The sequence below is a fragment of the Cajanus cajan genome, chromosome 10 (assembly GCF_000230855.2).
Source record: "Cajanus cajan strain Asha chromosome 10, NIPB_CcT2T_4, whole genome shotgun sequence".
Taxonomy (NCBI): Eukaryota; Viridiplantae; Streptophyta; class Magnoliopsida; order Fabales; family Fabaceae; genus Cajanus; species Cajanus cajan.
In genome coordinates this window covers 13,757,485-13,781,369 of record NC_138526.1, presented here as the reverse complement: position 1 = coordinate 13,781,369, position 23,885 = coordinate 13,757,485, and the positions used below count along the sequence as shown (strand labels likewise).

Here is a 23,885-nt window from a genome sequence, read left to right as displayed (position 1 = left end):
ATTTTGATTTCTTTATTTTAAAATAGAGATATTAGTCTCTTTATTTTTAAAAATACTAAATTTTAGTCTTTTTATTAATTTAATCTTCATTGATTATTAAATTTTAATATTATTTAATGTTCTAATATTACTTAAATAATGTGTAAAATTAAAAATTAAAAAATATTTAAAATATATCTAATTGTATCTATTTTAATAAGTTATTAATATTTCTTTCATTAATAAATTTTATTTGCATGTCTTCTTTTCTAATTTTTTTTCATTTTCAAATGTTATGTCACTGTTACATCACGTAAATATTAAAATTTAATAATTAATATATATTTTGATGAAAATATCAAAATTTATATTTTAAAAATAAAAAAAATTAAATAATTTTATTTTAAAATAGAAGAATCAAATACAAATTAAAAAATAAAATAGAAATATGAAATATATTGACATATTTAATTTTACAACTTTTTTATTTAAATTCCAAAAAAAATATCACTTATCTCTTAGATTGGCATAGTTTTTAATGATAAAACTTGGAGTTAAAGGCCACAGTATTCTTAGGGCTTTGTTCTTTGGCCTTGAAGCTGGTGAAGTGAGCAGATTGGAACAAAATTCTATTCCAGTACCCTTTTTCTCTGTTCATCGGATTGAAGGTAAATTCATTGTCTTTATTTTCTAATTTGATTCGTGGTTATCTTTGTGTATAAAATCAAAATCTCCACTTTTTGATCTAATTAAAATACCCTTTCAGCACCAAGATCATCAGCTTTTGTTTTGATTTAAATACGATTGTTATTTTCAAGTCAGAAGTTGATTACTTTCCTTATTTATTTGTTTATGTATTTATTTATTGTACCGTTGGTTTGGTTTTGTTGTTTCTTTCTGTGTATGGTATTTTTTTTTTTTGTATAGCTGTGGCGTTGTAGTTGTCTGTTCTGCTAACTTGAATTTTTCAAATCATTTGAATTTATTTGGAAATGGAAGTTCCGTTGTGCACTCTTTTTCTGAATATTGTCTGACTTTCCATTTGAAATGTTCTTTGATACATTGACAATGTCATGGGGTGCTGGAAAAATGTCTTGGAGAGGTCAGATTTAATTTCATTCTGGGTTGAGTTTTGGAATAGCGTTTGTTATTTGTGTTAATGTTTCTTTTTGTGCTTCTTGCTTTCTATATCCTTTCTTGTCATGAAATAATCATTAATTTGTGACTGCAGGTTTATACTTCCATTTGATAACCATAGGGTCCAATTCAATTTGCTGTGTGCATCGTGTACTGGCTTTTTAATTCCTAACCAACAATGGTTATTGTGCTTCCAATTAGTCAGAATTGTTCTCAGTGCTTAGACTTATGCCCATATTACAATTCAATTAAATGGTTATACCTGTGCGAAGGCATGTAGATTAATAGTCTAGTTTGTATGTGTTGCTTGACAAACTGGTAAACTAAAAAGTTATGCCTATTGACCTGTGCGTTCAAAATGTTTTTTTTTTTTTAAAAGGAATAATCATGTTCAATTGATTAATGACTAGCAGTAGGAGAGAATGGATCTCCTTTTCCCCTTCTAACCACTTCTGAATGTCCTCAGATCTACCCCATAGATATGCATGCACCCATTGTTTTTTGTAACTGCGTGAGATCAACTGGACTACTGGAGAGAGAAAGAAACAAGTTTGGGGCCCAGAATATATGAAGTGGGGAGCAGTGGAGCACCACTAACTTTTCTTTTTTCGCCTATTATTCCATGTGAACAGCTGAGAATTAAATTTCTTGCATTTAGTGGCTGTGCAAGTGTTCCCCTGCACTACCTAGCAATGTGATTTTGTTTGGTAAACTTCGGTTAAGTTAGATACTTATGTTTTGATGATCTATTCTGCTGTAGTTTACAGGAGATAATTTGTTATGTTCTATCTTTTAAGTCAACTAGCTGGTGTTTCTTGTGTTTGGAAAATTCCTTTAGGCTGCTGAAATTTATGGCTGATTTTTTATTTTCTGTATCATGCTTATTTGAAGCTTACATATTCTGTTTCTTGAAGTGTGATTCGTATTTTGTTGGCTTTGCAGTTTGTGCATAAATATTTCCAGTTATATCTACCTTGCAAACTTCCATGGGATTATTGGTGTAAGATTAGTGATCTTGGGATACAGAGGAGGATTTTAATGTTACTCCTGCAACTATTTCACATACAAATGAAAGCAGACTTCTTAGAGGGCTATCCTATTCAATGAGTATAGTTTTAGAATTTTTGCTATTGTCTGCATTCCTAGATAAAGATTGCTCTTTGATGTGAGAGCACATACATTCTAAACCTAATGTCGTTCCTGAATGAATACAGAGGATTACAAATTTAAATGTGGTACTGAAATAGCTAACTGCCATGTCAAAAATACCTAACATCAAACCTGTAGATCTAAGCACTACAAAAGATATGTTTGTTTCAGCTGTTCGCTTTGCTTTGTCAATTGAAGGACCATGTTTTCCATTTGGGGATGAGTTACGAATATCTGCGCAAGAGCAAGTTGACTACATGTTAGGAGAAGATGGAGATACTACGGTCATCATGGCTGATGATGAAGTACAATCAGTAGTAAGAATGGGTGTTTACAATATCATTCATTCATTTGAAATGGCTTTGTCTTCCTTGCTTTTGGACTCTACCCTTGAGTTTGAGGGTGTGTACAACAGAATAATGAAAAGGGTATCTGATATTGAATGGATGTGTAATGTACTCCCAAAGATGGATTTAATGAAGAATTTTGTTTCAAATTGGGCTTCAATATCTGGTAAAATTTTGGGGATCATTGAAAACAAAAAGCTTGACCATGCCATGTGGGGCTTGAAAGTGAAATTGATAGAAGTAGCATGTAAAGTTTTGGAAGCAGTTGGTTATGGTAGTGTGATTCTTCCAGCTCCAGGTCGCGTGCAATTGCTGAAGACCTGGTTTCCATATGTTAGGAAAATGAAGCCGTTGCTGGATTTAAAAGCGGTTGAGGACTCCGGTTTTCCTTACAAAATGGATGAAGATTTATGCCAGGCTATTGAGGGAGCAATTGTGTCATTGATATTGACATTGCCATCAAATGATCAAGCAGACATTTTGGCAGACTGGATGAGAAATCGCGAGGTTGGCTATCCTGACTTGAGCGAGGCTTTTGAGGTTTGGTGTTATAGAACCAAATCTGCCAAAAGGAGATTAGTGGAAGGTTTAGATGGCCACAGTGATGCTGCTGTAAGCAGCTGACTTTGGTTCTAGAATCCTAACCTTTGTCCTGTTCTTTTATAGATTTGATTTTGGATAAACTTAGTTCCAATATTGTTATATTAAAACTATGATGTTGGATGGGGCTGTTGATTCCTTTCATCACACTAGCTGAATGAATTGATGTTCATGTACTCTATCCCTCCACTTTTTATTGATTTAACTGTGTTAAGACAATTATATGACGAAAGTCAAAGACTATAAGCATATCTGAACATTAAAGTTTGACTACTAAACTACCGACTCACTGAGTATTTTACTTGCTGCACAGGGTTATGTAGGAATCAATGTTTCACTTAGAATCTGTTTTGATAGAAGTTTATAAGAATTTTTGAAAGTTTCTCTACTAAAAATAAAAACTTTTTCTTAACAGAAAAGTTCTTAAAAATACTTATAACTTGCATCAAAACAAGCTCATAATAATATTATTGTCTCACAAGTAATATATTCAACTTTGCTTGTTTGTGCTTTCTTATGGTAAAAGATTTAGGATTTAGGGTTTGTCATGATTAGGGATGGCAATGGGGCCGCATGGGGCGGGTAATAGTAAACCCGCCCCCGCCCCGCTGGATGAAAATTGATCTCATACCCACTCCATATCCGCGTGAGTATCCATTAAGCGGGTATCCATGAATTTCTTGAATATCCACGGATATCCATGGATATCTGTGGATATCTATAAAATTTTTAAGAAATTTAAAAAATTATATTACAAGTAATTTTAAGTTTATATTTAATGTCATTGAAATATTAAAAATAAAAATTCAATGTTAATTTTGAACTTGTATTTAACGTTAATTTTGTTGAAATAATAATAAAAATGCAAGATAATCAATAACATAAAATACATCAATCGCACAAGTAAGTTAAAGTCTCATCACAAAACTACAATAATTCAATCTCTCATAATTTCAAACGCAAGTAAACGACTTAAAATACATAAATTTTATTGGTCCAATCAAAGCTAGAAAATTAATTAAATTACATCCAACATAATTCTATAACATGTTTAACGCATGTTGGTAACTTAATCAACCTCTCTTTTGTAAGAAAAAAAGATGAGAGAGTATAGTTTTAGGATTATGTGGTACAAGGATAATTAGGATATTTAAGAAATATTATTAAACGGGTACCTGCGGGTATGGATACCATCATACCCGCCCTCGTCCCATTTATAAACGGGTAAAAAATTATCCGTCTCCATTATCTGCAGGTATCCAATTAGTCTATTCATTTATTATCCGTAGCGGATTTTACCCGCAGGTGCGGGTATTTTTGCCATCCCTAGTCATGATAAGGGTATGAATTCTGTTGGCTGCAATGGGAGAGCAAACAAAAGGGGTTGGGTTGGTGGAACCAGTACATGCTATTAAGATCATTTTCTTAAGGTAATCTTGGGCGGACTGATTGTTCATTAAATGTTATTTTTCAAGCTTGATCTACAGGATCGAGTTTAAATTGTCATTTTTTTCTTCTTCTGATAAGAGCTTTCTCCATTGTTATTCTAAAAAAAAAAAAACAAAGAAGTTGAATGTAAGTGTTAATAGACTTTACATCTGAATTGTTCAATGGTCTTATGTGTTCAATTCACTGTGACAGGAATTAGAATTGTTATTGTTTTCGATTCCAATGGTCTCGAGACTTGTGCATATCAATATGCGTACTAGTTACACCTCGAAAGCAAACTATAGCTGAGTGGATTACAGGACTACAGTTTCTTGGTCATCCCCTTTTCAAGTTTCTTGTTTGCCATCATGATGAGCTTTGTACTAATCAATATTTTTACAGCGTAAGTTAAGCTTTGATTATTTTTAGGGAAAAAAATCACTTTATTTCCGCGCAACTCTTCTAATAAAATTTTGATAATACTCATTTTAAAATATAGAACACGAGAAAAAGGGTAGACTATAAGGAGATTTACAAAGTCATGGACTATTAATGCCAACTTCAATGAATCAACTCTCATGAGTTGTTGTAAATAATTTTATGTTTGTACATTTCTCCCTAATGTAACACCATTTTTGTTATTTTAAACAATCCAAGTAACCCAAAAGGCAAAAAATTATAAAACATTCTTGGATGGGCTAAACTTTTACAAGTAACTAATTACCACCGAGGGGATAGCCGTCACTTGTATAGTTAAAAGAAGAAAACGAATATTCAAACTTATAGAGTAGTAGGAATCACTAAAAAGAGCAACACCACCGCATTATACAAGGCAGAAACCAGTGCTCTAACTAATGCCAAGTATTTTTTTAGGTTTTGCAAAACCAAACGGTTAACATCACCATTTTTTTCCCCAAGTGTCGAAAATGGTCTTTTAAATAGATCAGTTCAATTTAATATATTATTTGGACTAAGTATACGTGTATATCATCTTTAATTGATTTCAATCCGTCAAAGCTACTATGAAATTAGTTAAGTGTCAAGAATGGACTTTTAAATAGATCATTTCATAATTAGTTAAGTATCTCATAATATTATTTTGATAGTGTATACCACCTTTTTTTTTTTTTATCGATTTCACTTTTATAGAACTATAATGAAAATGTTTTAGACATGAAGAATACGATCATAAAAGTCATCAACTATAAAAATCAAAGACAAATGTCATTAATAGTGAAGATTGTTAATAGCTATTAGAAGTTAAGAACAATTAGAATCATTGGTTTATAAATACTAATTTGTACAATTAAATAATTATTAGAACCAATATAAACAATATATATCCCAAGTCTACATTCACAGAACAATGCTACTACAACATTATTAACTACTATTTTAATTCAATAACCTTTTGTAATTTCTTTTTCCCTGCTTTTTTTTTTCTTTCTGAATTTAGTCTTTTTTTTTAAACTCAATTTCTTTTCCGTACTCCTCCTTTACACTTAAAGAACTTACACTTTAGTACACTTCATTTTTAATCTCAATTTCTTTTCCAAACTCTTCCTCTTTTACGCTTAAAGAACTTACATTTTTAATTATTTTTAAAGGTTTCAAAAGAAATAAATGTCCCCTTCTTTAAATACTTATATTCGTTGACAAAAATAAAAACGGCACAAAATTTCATTGTTAGAACAAACTAGCATAAAATTACTCGAGAGTGAAATGATGTAAGGAACAAGTACGCATAGATGAAAAATGAGCAATTTTGTGAAACATCGTCATACAGAACATGTTAAAAATTCAAAAATGTATTTTAGAGCAAAAAAAATGGGATATTAAAAACGTTTATACATTTTCAGGTGATTAAATGAATTTGAATGTCATCTCAATGTGGCAAAAAGGGGCATCATGCCCAAAGCAGTGTGATGACCAAAAATACGATGAGGGCCAATCCAAGACAGAATCCCACAATTGCCATGAAAGCCTGGACAAGATCAAATTAAATAACTCGACAATGAGAAAGACAATTAATATATATATATATATATATATATATATATATATAAGGAGGGATCCGTTTACTCTAAGAATAAATAACTCATATTTTACATCAAATTTAAATAATCCAATCATTGAATTTAAAATTCTTAATACATAGATCAAATCTGCAAATTTTTAAAAAATTTGAAAATCATTTGATACTTCATTTTATTAATTCAAATTGACCGATATTCATAAAATGAATTAATGATATGAAACATCAAATGATTTTCAAATTTTTTAAAAATTTGCGGACTTGATCTATACATTAAAAACTTTAAATTCAATGGTTAAATCGTTGAAATTTGATGTAGAATACGAGTTATTGAACGAAATAAGTCTATCTAGATTTGAAATTTAATATAGAACATGAGTTATTGAGTGGATTAAATCTACTAAGACTTACTCTTAGAATAAGTGAATCTCTCCTCGTGTATATATATATATATGTGTGTGTATTTATGCAATTCAAACTTACCTTCCCTTGTGATTGAAACTTAAACTTATCAGTAAACCAGGACAATCCTCTGTCAACAAAAGGTGCTAGTGCCAATGCTCTGCACATAAAGAAACTCGTTGTCATTGTACTAACCTCATGTTGATGTATTATAAATTACAAAAGGGCTTTGCCAAATTTATATGTGCAGACAGATGTAAACAAATAAAACATAAGCATAACAATGACAAGTTGCAATATTAGGATAGTACAAAGATCACTTACGCCTCCACATCCATAAACATTTTCAACATCTATAATCTCAAAGATGCATGAAAATTTTAAAAGTTATGATTTTTCAAACAAAGTGTACAGTCCGAATGCCAACTGCCATGTAATCCTTACAGGTTACAGCTAAAACTTTATCACAAAGTTACAATCAAGAGTTGGAATGATATAGGAACAATGTTTGTAACTATATTTACAAAATATTCTACACTTAGCACTGCAAGTTTTTCTTTGGCTTAGTTGGGACACAAGACAAGAACATATGTTTATGCATTACACAACTAACAATGTGAAAGGGTTTTGGTAGCTCACCCTCCTGCTCTTAAAAGTTTAGTAACTTGACTACCAGCCCACACCATGGCCATCACTTTGAGAAATCTATACATCACTGAAGTAGTTAAAGCCATATCAACAAACCATAATGGACAAAACATTGAAAAAATAACAGTAATATGTTCTTACCTTTGTACAGCTGCAACATAACCCATCTTTGCAGGTGCTGGAGCAATGTAAAACCTAACAAACATGAAGTGTACTCTTAGTTGCAGTGACCTTGAAATAATTTAGAAAGAAGTAGAAATTGTTAATAAGGAATCTTATCAAATAGTATGTAAGAGGTAGACCAACTCCAAGTAACAACCCTTGCCAAGAGAACACAATTAAGTAGGAAGAACTGAGGAACTCTCTCAATACAAATTTACAGTTTCTTATACAAACTGGTTCTCCAAGAAAATAGAGGGCAAAAATGCAAGCCATGTAAGAGGCACAAATGTTCGCGTACCACACAAAAAGAAATGTTGTGAGATAGTATGCAGTGTTCAAAAGCCCATAGGATAAGATTCCAGAAACTCCATATCTCCTCAGTTTCTTCAGGATCCTGCCATACTGAATAAATAAGTACGGGCTACAAGTATTTCAGCACAAAGAATTCATCCAAAATGGAAGCAAGATATATCATCCATCATATTTTGAATGCATATTTAAGCACAAAAGATGAGAAAAAAGGGAAGAAGGCAGAGTGATAGGGTGGCAACATCAATGACGAATGTTGACAATGAAATTCTAGACATGCAATGCACTAAAGAGCATATCAACTAAACTATTTTATTTATCCTTCAAGGCAAAGTAATGAGGTCCTGTCACTTTACTGTCTGGTTTATTGATTTGATAATATTAGAAGAAAAAAAATGGTATCAAACGATTACGGCTTTCGTCCACTTCTCTCACTTCCATCCAGGTAAGATAATGCAAGATATAAATAGTTCCATGCTTTGAACTAGGCTGGACAAAATATTTATTTTTGAATTTACAGCATCCCTGGCAGGATATTTAAGAATCAACAATTATTCACAAACTTCTTCAACCTTGAAGGGTCAAGTGGGAAATCAGAAAATAATACATATAACATTTGGAGATGCCATCATCATCTGATAAAACAACTTTTCCAGTCTAACAACAGATGAAAAATATTGCAGGGAAAGTAGTACATACTCATTGCTTGTCAGAGACTTTCCTTTCTTATTCTCTTTGCTTTCTGATGAACCTAAAAATATCTTGTCACTGTTAATTATAAATTTATAATACTTAAAAATTAAATGTAAGAGCTAAACAACACCGAGGGTCAAAATGACATCCATAAATTAATATACTGCGATGGCATAGTTTAACTCTCCTCTTTCTATGCATATTCAACCAGATTGCCAATGAAACTTTGGTCCACATGAGATGGGAATTTGTTCAAATAAATCTAATCTAAAAAATATTCAAACTTTTATTATGAAGGTACTGATTAATGTTGAGCCTTTCAAACAAGGGCATTGCCCTCGGCAAAAAGAAACTTAAAATAAGAAAGTAATATTGTCCATTTAAAACACTAATTAGAAAATTAAAACAATTTAAAAAGGAAGATCCTAGTTACTGCATAATTCTGGAAATAGAGGGGAAAAAAAAAGTACCTTCATGGCTGTTTGCATCTGATAGCTCTGGTGTCTGACCTTGCACCAATGACAGATAAGACAACAGTCCAATAAGAATAAAGATAAGCACACAAAGGAAAATTAAAAGTAGAAACACACACATTATGAATTGTAGAAGTGATGCGGAAGAAAGTGTCAAGAAAAGGTTCAACAAGAAGATTCATGAAATATCACACATATTTTTTGTTGGAATAAAATGTCAATCCAGTGTATACTAGAATTGCTTTCAGTTTCAGGCATAATTAATTGTACCGTAAGAATTACCATTCCATGAAAGAAAATTTTTTTAAGGCCAAACATGCAGTAGAACACCTTCTAATCTATCATTAAGGGCATTCCATTGATGTTTATCGTTGTATATAATATATATATTATATATATATATATATATATATATATATATATACACACATATGTATATTAGTAAAGATAAAGTACAGTTTTAGAGTTTTAATAGTCCTAAACTAACAATGCTTTGTACTGTTGAAGAAAGAAGATACGGAACTCTCCATGTTTGATAAGAATTTTTTTAACAAACTAAGATCACATGAAAGCAAGTTACTTTAAAACAATAACAGTAGAGGCCCAATTTCATGATAAGCAAAAAAAAATGTAGTTGAAAGAATGTGTCAGACATGGCCGTTATTACAGTGCTAGCCATCAATCTTCATAATTCAATAATAAAATCAGTCAGTAGTGGGAAGAATAAGCTATTTGTTGCTTCATAATAACTTTTTGTAATACATTTTTGTAGTTTAATTTAATTGTTGGAAAATCTCCCAATTTTCCTAATATCTCTAGCCAGTACCAAACAATTCAGTTATTGCCTTCCTAGATATGTAAGATTTAACCAAGTAACAAATTTCCAAGGTTTAAGTTCATACAACACGAGCTACAATGGCTGAAACTTATCTAATATGTGAATCATGAAAGCTGTTTGGTACTATAAACATCAAGCAAAGTGGCCATACATCAGTTCCCAACTTGTGTGATTTGACAATGAGGACATGGTATTTCAAGGATATGATTTTCTTAAACGGGAGCATTTTGACCTTTGTATTTGTATTTTTACCATGTTACCTTTATTAGTTTTTAGGTGGAACCAGAATGTTGAAAATTAAGCAGAAAATTTCGATTATGATATCAAGCAGATATAAAGAGCCCAAGCCCCAATAGAAGGAATGTGAAAGCTGGTCAGAGGTTACAAAATTGGGGAGAGTGTGAGTGGTGCGAAGGGGGAATATAAGGAAAGAAAGGGAGCATTATGAGAAAAAACACTGTAGAAGTTGTTGTGAGCAGTTTCTGCTTGGAAGCAAATGCATAGAGCATTCTTCTGAAGGAGCCGAGACTCTGGGCTGGTTAGAGTTTACCTCTACCAGAATATTGTTTTTGTAGTCCTTCATTCTAATTAACACAATTTTGGAATTTCTTTTATTTTCCAATATAAATCTAGGATCCTAATGGATCGCCATGTTGATTACGGTAACAAAAACAGGAGGTACCTAGCTCCTAAAAGATTAAATAGTATTTATAGTTATTTTCTTATAGTTATTTGCATTGACAACTATTTTATCTAATTATTATCTAAAACCATATAATAAAACATCGATTAAATTTCAACCGCAAATTTTTGGGGAGTATAATAGTAGTTGAAACACATATAGTTGCAAAAAGCATCACCATATGTTAAAGATATACCAGTCATGTTTTATTTTTCGTGTTTTGCCTGGGTATACCCACACACTTCGGGTACAAAACATATATCGTTCAGAATACTGAGGCTTCCCCTCCTTTTGATGTGTTTCTTTCTGCAATCTCAAACTGCTTAACTCAAGCTTACTTACAACTTAAATCACAAGCTATTGGTATACCAGTCACAATTGGATCTCAAACTACACTAAACCTATATTAATCAAGGTTTTAAATTATAATAACTGTGCATTGCAATTACCAAAATTACAAAAATATGCAGACTCTTAGCAAGTGGTTTGAGTCTAACTCAATCTTACAAAACTGGTTCAAAAGGTGAAGATTGTCGCCCATTTATACACTCTAATAAGGCCTTATCTTTAGTTGACATGGTACTTGCGTTTTTTCCAATATAGACATAGGCGCCTGATGCAGCTGCAATTGGGGTCAAATGGTTGCAGACACCTCCAAAACCATGATGTTGTGCCAAAATTGTGGTCATAACCACAATTTGAAACCTTGTCTAAAGCCATGGTGCAGATAAATGATACACATTCCAAAGCCTAGTTTCTTTGACACATTTTTTCAAGGCCATTCAAGGTTAACTTACACCCCACTACATGGGTTCCAATTGGTTGGCAATAAAGATGAGTCGTGAAACAAAATACACTATAAAATTAACATAAGGATATAATGATAAGATTGATTACTTACACTATCATTGCTGGAACTTGAATAAAGCCTTCTTCCATGGAGGGTGAGGCACAAAAGGGTATTGTTCTTCAGTTGAGGGAAGTGCCATGGCATGAAAAGGGTGCCAACCCTTCTTTGGGAGAAGCCAGGGAATCCCTCTAACGCAAACTTGAGACATACCCAGATAGCAGAAAACGAAAAAGAGCATAAATTTGGATGGAAATGGAAGAGAAGAGCGTGAAATGTGAGTGAAAAATTGAAGTGGCAGTACCTGGTGGGTGTGGAGATGAGAATGGAGTGTGGAATTGAAGTGTGGTTTAAGTTTAATAGAAAGATGCATTGATGGATGCTTCTGATGATAATACCAAATAGTGAGAGAAGGAATTGGCTGTGGAGGAGGAAAAATAGGATAATCCACCAGCTTTTTTTTACATTTGTTTATATTATTATTACATGTATCTTAACCTCTAAGTTTTTAGTTAAAATTTACGATAAATAAATTTTTTTATTTACGATTAACCATTTACATTGTGTTCTTAAGTTGTTTTAATTATCAATCATTTTAAAATATAATGAAATTTAATTTACTAATAGAGAAAAATAAATGAGTGGATTGAAAGTGATAAATGATTGTGAGTAATTTAAAATGATTGATTTTCTTTTTAACAAGAAAATTTACATAAAAAATTATTTTAACATATTTAAAGTTTGAATAGCCACCAATGTGCGCTAAAAAATTACACTAAAATTATTGGACTTGTCATATCTTACTTTTTGAAAATAAAATAATAATTTTTTAATAAGTAATTTATTTTATTTGCTTAATTTAGTTAAAATAAAGTTTTTTTTTTAAATAATAAAATGAAATAAGATAAGTTGATTTTTAAGAGTGTGTTAATGAATTAAATGTTGGGTTTGGAATTTGGAAGTCCAATCCAATAGTTTAACCATGTCAAGATTATAAAAGGGGTTCGGATTACGTTTTGGAATTTGGTTTTACTGTTTCTTAATGGTTGTGAGGAACTCTTGGTAGTGGAACAAGGAGAATGAAAACTAAATCAGTGAATCACGCTCTAAAGATTTAGAGATCACCTCTTGAAGTAAGAGAGAGTGAGATTGTTTCCATCTATGGCATATATGGGAATTGTGAGTACTGAGACAATCATTAAGTCTCTTTAGATTTATATGTGATTTCATGAAGGGATTATGAATTTTCTACATTTGTAATTTAATATTGTTCATGATTGAAACTTAATTGATTTGGTTCAAATTCTATCAATAGAGTTGAGGGTAAATGTGAGAACCCTTAAGGACCTTAAAATCAAATATGATGAATTGATAATGAAGTTAATTGAATAAATGAGTTAAGGATGATTTAAAACCCTTATAATAGGCTTGAATTTATATACGAGTGGAATTTGAACAATTAGAAGCCATATGAAACCATGGGAAGCCTCCAATTTGCAAAGTTCACCTTTATGAGCAATTGTAAACTTTGTCGAGCGTAGAATCATGGTATTGAGTGCAAAAACACTAGAAAACTTTTTGAATTCTTGTCATTGGGCACAAGAAATACCTCATTAGACGCAATGATGACAAAATTAGGGTTTAAGGTCTACATAAGAATTGCATTTATGGAAGTTAGCTAACCAATGACTTTAGAATTACTCAAAAAGGATGTCATGAACTTAATATATGATCAAACTAATGAGTTAAGGATATAATTTTTGTAATTTTAGGTACACTAGATGATAAAACCAACACTTGAGGTCAACATAAGAGTTGTAATTAATTTTCTTAACTTTTTAATGAGATAGAAATCAACTTGATAACATATGTATCAATGGTTCATACGGTTCATATGTGGTGTGAAAAAAAAAAAGAGTTGGAAGTGTGAATATTTGTTTCTTAATAAATGATTGAGAGAGCGTTAAGAGCTATATGAACCATTTATATTGTGCTTGAATTTCTATCTTATGAGTATTTGTACAATAGAAGTATATGTGGTGAAAACTGTGTGATTTGTGTGTTGTGTGATGAACTATTGTGTTATAAGTTATTATGTACAATTGAGAAGTGTGTACCATGAGTTATTTGTGCCTAAGAGATATATGTGTATTATGAGCTAAGTTAGGGAGAAATTCAAGTTTACACTTTGGTCTGTTAGGAGCAAAGCATATCAAGAAAATAAAAGAGAGTGAGTGAGAAAACGACACAGATTTAACATGGTTCGACACATAGTGTATGTACCTATGTTCACAACTACATTAAGGAGTGCTTTATAACTTTTTGGTGTGAATAAAAGCATTACAAGGTGTTAATTATATAGTAATATAGAAATAAAAACCCCTTAAGAATATTAGATGTGGGACTAAATCAAACTGCATAATACTAACAATTCTCCCACTTGGAGTTTGATATACATCAGTTCCTTGTAACCAATAAGCTCGTTTGCTTTTCACCTAGTGTAGCACCTTCATCATCAATTATCCTCGAAGGCCAGTTGAGGCAATAAAAAGCCTCAACTTATCAGTTGTGACAATCTTGGTTAACATATCAGCTAGATTCTCTAATCCTAAGATCTTCAACAAAGACAAATCACCCATCACTTATCAAGTCTTTGATAAAATGATACTTCAATTCAATGTGCTTGCATCTGGAATGAAGGACTGGATTTTTAGCAAGACATATAGTGTTTTGATTGTCACTAAACAATGGAGAGTCATATTGTTCCTTCCACAATTCTTTGAAAAAGTTCTTCAACCATATCATCTCTTTGGCAGCTTTTGAGATAGCCACATACTCGACTTCAATGGTTGAGAGAGCGACTATACCTTATAGTTTAGATTTCCAACTAATAGTAGTACTGCCTAAGATAAAAATGTAACTTATGGTGCTTTTTTTGCCATTCAAATCTCCTCCCAAATTTGTATTAGAAAAACCCTATAAAGTGACATTGTTTCTTTTAAAACACAGGCACATCCCCCAAAGTACCCTTCAAATATCTTAATATCCACTTCACGCCTTCCTAATGCTCTTTTCCAAGGTTGGATAAAAACCTACTCAACTCCCATTGCATGTGTGTTGAGATTTCCGTTAAAACTATTTTTGTTATCATTTTAAATCACTTTTGTTCTATCAACGGTCTCAAACACGGCAAGTATACCGGCCGTTCAAGTAGTAAAATTATCATATCCACAGGGATTAGTAGGTAAAATAAGTATTTATTAACTATTCGTGACTAAAGAATAATTCTAATTTTGTAGTTTGTCATGTGAAAGTTAATTGAAGAGTATAACTACTGGAATGTTAACTATAAAAATGTTTGGTTATGAGTGAAAAAGGGTAGAAATGGTATAATGGTTTTTGTGAGATTGTGGGGTCAGATTTCACCAAACGTCAGACTAATGAATTCTTAATCTCTTGTTACATACATTACTTAGTTAACCCATAAGCTTACTCAAACCTAATCCCTTAGAGCAAGAGCCTAGGTGCGGATATTGAATATCAATTCCTTGAATACCCAATATCTACACCCGCATTACGGGCTAGGGTTTAAGACTACTAATGGGCCAAGCTCCATTCCTAGATATATTTCCCACTAGGCATTTGTTTCAGAGCTAGTTTCAAAGGTTATTTTCCAATACCCAATGGAACCTATATCATGCAAGCAGAATCAATCCAAAGCAAGCATTAAGAATAGAAACATACACAACAATAAATGAACAACATATATATATATATATATATATATCATTGAAAACGTAAGGATTACAATAGAATTCGTTGGTTACATCTAACCCCACAAAACAATGGGTAGAACCACTCAAAACAATGAGGGTAAATACAAAATAGAGATGAAGGGAGAATGAAGAACCGAAGGAAAGACCCACACACGAACGGCTCCAAGCTCCGGGAATCCCTTCCACAGCTCCTAAAACGTGCCCAATGTGTGAATGAGGAAGAAGCCCCCAAAAATGTCTTCAAATACGAGCTTGGGGAGTCAGATTAGGGTTACGAGCCCGGCGCATAAGTCTTTGCGCCCGGCGCAGGGCCTTCCAGAGAAGTTGAGCACTATCTGCCTCAGGACACGCCCGGTGCAATTTTCTTTTACGTCCGACGCAATGTCTTCCAGAGAGTTTGAAGTACTCTCTGTCGCGATCACGCCCGGTGCAGGTAGTCTTGCACCCAGTGCACATATAACTTGCAAAGATGAGACACTCTTTTCTTATCAAGCCTGGCGCGGGTCATCTTGCGCCTGGCGCAGTCACTCTTCTCTGCTCGTTAGCTCCTTAGGTTTCCAATCCTAAGGTCTTCAATCCTCAAATCTCTAGCTCAATACCTGCACAAAAAATGAGGTGTATTAGGGTATTGTTAGCTAAATTATGGGTTAGCTATATCTGCACACAAAATGAATCAAAAAGAGAACAATTCTATTGCAATGGTTCAAAGAATGAGTGAAATTGTTCCTTAAGTCTTGTCCAAAAAGAAGTATAATTGAGACTTAACAATGTGTTATGTCAGGTCTGGTACATAACATAGTATACATCAAGCTCCCTATTGCAAACGCATATGGTACTTTAGACATATCACTTTCTTCTTCATCTATTTGAGAAGATTTCCTTTTTGAGAACTTTAGGTGAGTTCCCAAAAGAGTATTCCTAGTCTTGGCATCTCCAACATTAAACCTATCAAGCAATTTTTTATATATATTTTTCTTGGGACAACTTTAGAGTACCTTCTAATTTGTTCCTGAAGATTCTCATACCAAGAATTTGTTTAGTTGGACTAAGATCCTTCATCTCAAAGCTTTTTGCCAACTGTTGTTTCAACCTATTAATTTTTGTCATACTCGACCCTACATGTCAGCAATGTATAAAGTAAGGATAATATAATTATCAATGTACTTTTTAATATAACAATAGTGATCTCCTTCACATCTATGAAATCTTGAGTTTCTCATAAACTCATTAAACTTTTTGTACCATTGTCTCGGCTCTTGTTTTAAGCCATATAAGCTTTTATGAAGCTTGCATACAAGATTCTCCTTACCTTGTACTTCAAAACATCCCGGCTATGTCATAAAGATGTCTTCTTCCAAATCACCATGTAGGAATGCAATTTTAACACTTAACTGTTCCAAATGAAGATTCTTTGCAGCTAGAATACTTAAGATAACTCTTGTGGTAGTTATCTTGACAATAGGAGAAAAAATCTTTGTGAAGTTAATTCCCTATTTTTGCTGAAATCCTTTCACTACGAGTCTCGCCTTGTATCTTCTACTACCATTAGGTTCTTCCTTTGACCTGTAGACCCACTTGTTCTACAAAGCTTTCTTCCCTTCTAGTAGTTTAGTCAAAGACCAGGTTCCAATCTTCTGAAGGGATTTCATCTCATCTTTCATTGCTAGCTCCCACTTAATGGAGTCATTCCCTTGCATAGCCTCAACAAAATATTCTGGCTCACCAGCATCAATTAATAATAAGTAATTTAATGAAGGGGAATACCTTTGTGGTGTTGCTATTATTCTACTAGATCTTCTTAGTTGGGTCTTGGGAGTTTGTGGTACTATTATTGGTTCTGGTTCTGATAGAATCTCCACTTCTGTATTTTGTTTTGTGTTGGCAAAATCACTTTCAGAAATTTCTTCTAATACTACTTTCTCATAAATCTCTGGCTGTTTGCTTGCACACACAAATTCTATAGACTTGTCTTTATAGAACTCATTTTCATTAAAAGTGACATTTCTAGTTTTGATTATCTTCCTATTTTGGTCATCCCAAAACCTATAGCCATACATGTCAGATCCATAACCAATGAAATAACATCTCTTTTTTCCTTAGGGTCCAACTTATCCTTACTATCAGAGTTTATCATGACATATGAGACACAACCAAAAGCTCTTAGATGTGAAAGATTTACCTCTTGTCCAAACCATACTTCTTTAGGTAACTAATAATCTAAAGGAAGTAATGGTCCTTTATTTATGAGATAGGTTGCAGTGTTTATTGCCTCTGCCTAAAATACCTTAGGTAGACCAGACTGAATCCTTATACATCTAGCTCTTTCATTTAGATTTTTGTTCATCCTCTCTGACACACCATTTTGCTCTGGTGTTCTTGGTATTGTCTTGATCATTCTGATCAAATTTTTTGAGCAAAAGTTTTTAAATTTTTGGTTATCATATTCTCCACCATAATTAGATTTCAAACTTTTAAATTTTAAATTTGTCTGAGTTTCAACTTTTTCTTTCCACCTTTTGAACATAAAGAATACATCAGATTTATTTTTAAGAAAATAAACCCATATCTTTCTTGTAGGGTCATCAATAAAGGTGACGTAATAATGTGAGCCTTTAAGGGATTTTACTGGAGTTGGACCTCAAGCATCTCTACGCACCAGTTCTAGCCTTTCAACTTTTGATCTCTTTCCTAACTTTGAGAAGCTAACCTTTTTCTACTTTCCCAAGATACAGTGTTCACAAACACCAATGTCAACATGCTTTAAGTTAGATAGTTTACCTTTTGATGCCATGATCTTCTTTCCTTTTTCAATCATGTGTCCAAGCCTTTGATGCCATAAAGAGGAATTGTTGGCATCCTCACTAACTGCTACCATATCCTCATCTACAACCATGTAAAGGGACCCTCGCTTCTTTCCACAGGCAACAACCAAATTACCTTTTGTTACCTTCCAAGTTCTATCTCCAAAAGTGATGTAATTCCCTTCATCATCCAACTACCCTATGGATATTAGGTTTCTCTTTAAGGTGGGAATATGTCTGACATTGTGTAATGTTCACAAGGTCCTATTAGAGGTTCTAAACCTCTTCCCACAATATTAAAAGATTTACCATCTGCAAGGTAAACTTTTCCAAATTTTTTAGAAACAGTTATATAATGATTCTAAGGAAGGTGTAATGTGGAACGACGCACCTGAGTCCATAATCCATGAGTTAATAGATTTATCTAAACTAAAAATTAGTGCATTTGCACTTTCATCAGTTATTACATTTGTAGATTCATCATCATCATCATTTTGCTTCTTGTTTTTTGTTTTTCCTCTTTGGAGCCTTGCATTGATTGGTAAAGTGACCTCTTTTGTCATAATTCCAACAAATGATATCTTTTTTTGGGTATTTGTATGCCATCTTCCTCTGAATTTTGGTCTGCCTTGGCTTTGACTATAACCCTTCTGACTACTCTTTTCTCTACTTTCGGTATTCAATGCTGAACTAGAAGTAGAACTGGAAAACTCCCTTGAATCTCTCTTGCGAATATCTTCGCTTAAGATCATGTCATGAATATCATCAAACTTCAATTTGTTACTCCTTTTAGAGCTACTAACTGTAGTAACAATTGCACCCCAACTATCCAACAAAAATGATAGTAGAATCAACACTTTCACCTCATCTTCAAAGGTGATCTACATTGATGCCAACTGGGCAAGAATTGTATTGAATTTATTAATATGATTAGTCACAAAATTACCTTCTCCCATTCTGAGGTTGACTATCCGACGTATTAAATATACTTTGTTGGTTGCAGATGGCTTCTCGTACATGTTGGACAATGCCTTCATCAGATTTGCAATTGTCTTCTCATTCAAAACGTTGAACGCAACATTCTTGGTCAATGTCAATCGGATCACACCAAGAGGCTATCAGTCTAACAACTCTCAATCTGTCTGCTTCATGTCATCTGGCTTCTTCCTTATTAAGGGTTGATACATCTTCTTTTGATAGAGATAATCCTTTATCGACATCTTCTATAATCCAAATCTCTGCCATCAAACTTCTCAATCTTCACCTTCCTTTCTTATAATTCCATCACTCATATTGCTTTCTCTAAACTAAGAAAGCTCCAACTCCTTTCTCTAAACTAAGACTCTCGTGGAGAAAACCAAATCTTTTCTGATGTAGAAGATCAAACAAAGTTACAACCACATAGCATACTAAAATATAGGCTCTTTATACCAATTGTTAGGAGGAAAGCATATAAATAAAAGAAAAGAGAGAAAGAGAGAGAGAGAGAGAAAGAATGATAGAAGGATTTAACGTGGTTCAACACACAATGTATGTACCTATGTCCACGACTACATTAGGAAATGTTTTATTACTTTTTGGTGTGAATAAAAACATTACAAGGTGTTAATTATATAGTAATATAGAAAGAAAAGTCTCTTAAGAATATTAGATGTAGGGCTAAATCAAACTACATAATAATAACATGGTTATCAAAAAATTGATAATTATCAAATATGTCAATATATTTTATTTTAGACAATTATTAAACATATTTTATGCTTACGATATGATAATACCAAATAGTGATGGAAGAAATTGCTTGTGGAGTAGAAAAATAAAATAGGATATTACATGTATCTTAACCTTTAAGTTTTTAATTTAAATTTATAATAAATAAATATATATTTTTCAGTAAACTATTTAAATTGTGATAAAAAAATTTAATAATTAATTTAAACAAATTAATTTAGCAATAGAGATAAATAAATGATTGGATTGAAACTGATAAAAGAACGAAAATAATCTAAAATGATTAAAAAATATTTTTTTAATGAAAAAGTTAGTGTGTAAAATACATATAAAAAGTGTTTTAACACGTGCACAAGTAAGATTTGATGATCGAAATCCAGCCTATATACTCAAACAATTATACTAAAATCACTAGATTAGTGTGTATTATCTATATATATATATATATATATATATATATATATATATATATATATATATTATTTTATTTTATTTTTTCTGAAATCCAACCAATATACTCAGTACTCAAACAATTATACTAAAATTTCTCGACTAATGTGTGTACATTATTTTGTATATATAACTCAAATAGGAGATTAAAATTATCATATATTCTTTATTATTAAATTAGGAGAAAAGAGGTTTATGTACCTCTCTGTTTTTTTTTTTTTTTTTTATAAAAAATCTAAAATAAAATAAGAGGAGGAAAGTAATATAAGGTGTGGTTAAAGAAAAAATAATTTATAGATATTTATAAGTAGTTTCAGATTAAAATAAATAACTGAAAAAGAAAGAAAGAATACGGATATGTAGTAAAAAGAGACGATAAATAAGGGGTAATATAATCTTATAAAAGTGGGAACAAAATAATATTTGTCTAAATTTAACCAACCCACTCAACTTAATTACATTTTAGAGATAGGTCATTTGATTGGGTTACACATTTTCTTACTTACTCGATTATATTTATGATTGGATTAAGAGATTAAAAAATTTATAACCTGATCAGTACAAAATTTTAAATAATTAAAAAATGTTAATTATCTAATATGTATTGGAATCCTATTACATAGAATTATAGATATATATGATACATTTATTAAAACTTAATAATCTAACATGTATTTATCTTATTATTTTTGTTAGTATTACGTTATATGAAAATATATATTATATTAAATGTTATTTGTAATTGTCATCATTGATTGAGATATGTATTATAATTTGAACTAATTATGTATTATTTTTGTATTTGTTTCAAAATTTAGAATATATAAATATTGTAATTAATTAACTTAATTAACCGACCCAAATAATGTCGGTTGAAAAAAAAATAATCTAAATCTAAAGTGATTTATGTTTAATTAAGTTAAATACTAAAATTGGTGAAATTCAACTCACTTAGAGGATAGTGCACTCTTTGAAGAAGAAGACCACTACATCTTTTTCAGTGGTCTTAGGGGGGCATATTGGATTAAGATTTTAAAGGACTTTTTTAGTTAAAAAAAATCCTGCGGATTTAAAAAATTTTGCAGGATTTTCATGACTTTTAAGATTTTGCAAGATTCTATAAGACTTAAAATCAGGATTTTAATAGATTCTGCAAGACTTTTCGTGGATTTTTGACATTTGATAAGATTTCAAAAAAAATTTCATACATTCAAATTTAAAAAGAGTCAAAGACAAAAATAATAAAAATAATAATAATGTCTAGATAAATAATAATAATAATAATTCTTCATAATATCCTATCCTTTTAAATAGCATACACCCACATATTTATAGTTATACTAGTCCTCCAAGTATTAGCGTCTTTTCGCTCTTACTCCTGGGTTTGAATAATAGGCTCAAAAGTATGATCTTCATTAACTGGTAACGTTGAAGATGAAGGTTCATTTTTCGCTTCAATTGGAAATTCATCCGAACGACATTCTTTACGTAGAAAGTTATGTAGTGCGCACATACTAACACAAGTTCTACTTGTGTCTTAAATAAAAATGGAAGTGCTGACTTAAAAATTGTGAACCTTGATTTGAAAATACCAAATATTATCTTGATCACATTCCTTAAAGACGTATGACGAAGATTGAACAATTCTTTCTCATTTTCAGGGTCATTATCCTGACCTGCAAAATTTTGTAGATGATATCTTACACCTCGAAATGAAGCTAAAAATTGGCATCGATTAGGAAATCCACAATCCACCAAAAAATATTTACCTAATTACATATGCAATATATATAATATTAGTATAATAATAATAATTATAATAATTTTTTTAGGGGATAATTATTATTATTTAAAGAATAAGCATTTAGATATAGAGAATATATATATATATATATATATATATATATATAATTTTAGTTATATATTATATGATAATTTTTAACGATATTTATAAATGTAAATTATTCTAAAAAATATTTTAACAATATTTCCTTTTTTAAAAAATAAGCTAATGAAGGCATAAATCCTAAATCCTAAAAAATTAGATACTGCAATGTCTTATGTTAATTTTCTTTTTTTAAAATATAAAAAAGTCCTAATTTCACAATATAAAAATAAAAAGAAATATTCATAGTAAAAAAAATAAAATAATTGTTGAGTCATAAAAGGAGGAGTGATAAGAATAACAATCTTAAAGGAAATAGAGATATCGTAGTTTTTATGCTGAGAGGGTTCTTCTCCCAACTAAGATTCATTTTCATCTCATTCTACTCACAGAAATCCTAACAAATTCATCTTATATATATATATATATATATATATATATATATATATATTGTAGAGATTATGATATCAATTTCATCTTTCACCTTTTTCTTTTCTTGACGTGTGTTATAAAAAAAATTACCACTTAAAAATTAAAATTTCAAACATTTTTTTTGTGTTATATAAAGGAACAAATTCAACTACATAGAATAAAATAAAGCAAGTCAATTAAAGAGAACGAATAGAAAAATAGAGCAAGTCAATGACACTATCATTTACATATTGGAGTTTCACAAAAATAGGAGAATGAGATGAGAGCAGTACTACAATATTATATATGAACAATGAACAATAGTGCAGTATTATTAACAGAGAAAAAATGGAGAAGACAGGAGCATAGAAAAAAAAAGAAGATAAAAAACTCACTTGAAAATTCTTGAAAAATCACTTCAAACAATCCTTCAAAATCCGATGGGTTTGGATGGGATTGTTTTATGAATTTGCTATTTATAGATAACACTAGAAAGTCCTTCAAAATCTCTCTCACACAACAATCCTTTAAAATCCTTATATTTTTGAATACCAATGGATTGTTTTTAAGTTGTAAAAAATCTCAAATAAATACCAATGATTTTAATGGACTCTTTAAAAAATCTTCAAAATCCAAATTGAATACTACTAGATTGTTTTTAAGTGACATAAAATCCTGATTGAATATCAATGAACTTTTTTACTCAAAAAAATCTTTTAAAGTCTTACGAAATCCTAAACCAATACACCCCTTAATCTTCAAAGGTTGCAAAAGATATAGCAGAGCAAACCAATATGGAAGCACCAAACTTGTTAGCAAGATACTCGTGTGGCTAAATTACTGTGCGTTGTGGGAGACAAAATTCACAACAGTTTATTATTACTTGAATGTATTTATTTTCTTTATTTTTGGTTATTTTCTGTAAATTTTAAATCTATATATGCAAGTCTTGCAAGTGGTTAGACATTTTTGGAACTTATGAGATCATAGCAAATTTTAATCCCCTCTTTGTATCTCTTTCTTTTGTTTTCCTTCTCTCAGTGGAAAAGCACATACTTGCTCAAAAGATGCTTCATCTATATTGCAGAATGTGTATATATTA

General features: G+C 31.3%; 2 protein-coding genes across 4 annotated transcripts; one reads left to right on the top strand and one right to left on the bottom strand.

Annotated features, from left to right (window-relative positions):
* The first annotated feature begins 487 nt into the window (after positions 1–487).
* Positions 488–3,388, top strand: LOC109806746 (BTB/POZ domain protein). 3 transcript variants are annotated; one of them, XM_083065596.1, is made up of 3 exons: positions 512–647; positions 1,583–1,823; positions 2,059–3,388. In XM_083065596.1, the coding sequence occupies exon 3, from the start codon at positions 2,373–2,375 to the stop codon at positions 3,234–3,236; it is 864 nt and encodes a 287-aa protein (XP_082921722.1). In that variant the 5' UTR covers positions 512–647; positions 1,583–1,823; positions 2,059–2,372; the 3' UTR covers positions 3,237–3,388. The 3 variants fall into 3 exon arrangements, with proteins under 3 accessions (XP_020224840.1, XP_082921722.1, XP_082921723.1); XM_020369251.3 differs by lacking the exon at positions 1,583–1,823 and having other exon boundaries at positions 488–647; XM_083065597.1 differs by lacking the exons at positions 512–647; positions 1,583–1,823 and adding an exon at positions 704–1,081.
* A 2,975-nt stretch (positions 3,389–6,363) lies between these two features.
* LOC109805540 (Gag-Pol polyprotein/retrotransposon) lies at positions 6,364–12,187 on the bottom strand. The gene is made up of 9 exons (XM_020367643.3): positions 12,034–12,187; positions 11,784–11,930; positions 9,360–9,393; positions 8,896–8,947; positions 8,186–8,281; positions 7,867–7,920; positions 7,717–7,782; positions 7,159–7,237; positions 6,364–6,624 (listed from the first exon to the last, which is right to left on the bottom strand). Exons 1-9 carry the CDS (start codon positions 12,100–12,102, stop codon positions 6,547–6,549), a joined length of 675 nt encoding a protein of 224 aa, XP_020223232.1. The 5' UTR covers positions 12,103–12,187; the 3' UTR covers positions 6,364–6,546.
* Positions 12,188–23,885: the final 11,698 nt, after the last annotated feature.

What these genes read in the sequence shown, in the direction of transcription:
- LOC109806746 (XM_020369251.3), top strand. Translation starts at nt 2,373, where the DNA reads ATGTCAAAAATACCTAACATCAAACCTGTAGATCTAAGCACTACAAAA.
- LOC109805540 (XM_020367643.3), bottom strand. Translation starts at nt 12,102, where the DNA reads ATGCATCTTTCTATTAAACTTAAACCACACTTCAATTCCACACTCCAT. An exon ending in ACAACATTTCTTTTTGTGTG is followed by an intron (nt 7,921 to 8,185) that starts GTACGCGAACAT and finishes CATGTTTGTTAG; the next exon opens with GTTTTACATTGCTCCAGCAC. An exon ending in TATGTTGCAGCTGTACAAAG is followed by an intron (nt 7,783 to 7,866) that starts GTAAGAACATAT and finishes AGTGATGTATAG; the next exon opens with ATTTCTCAAAGTGATGGCCA.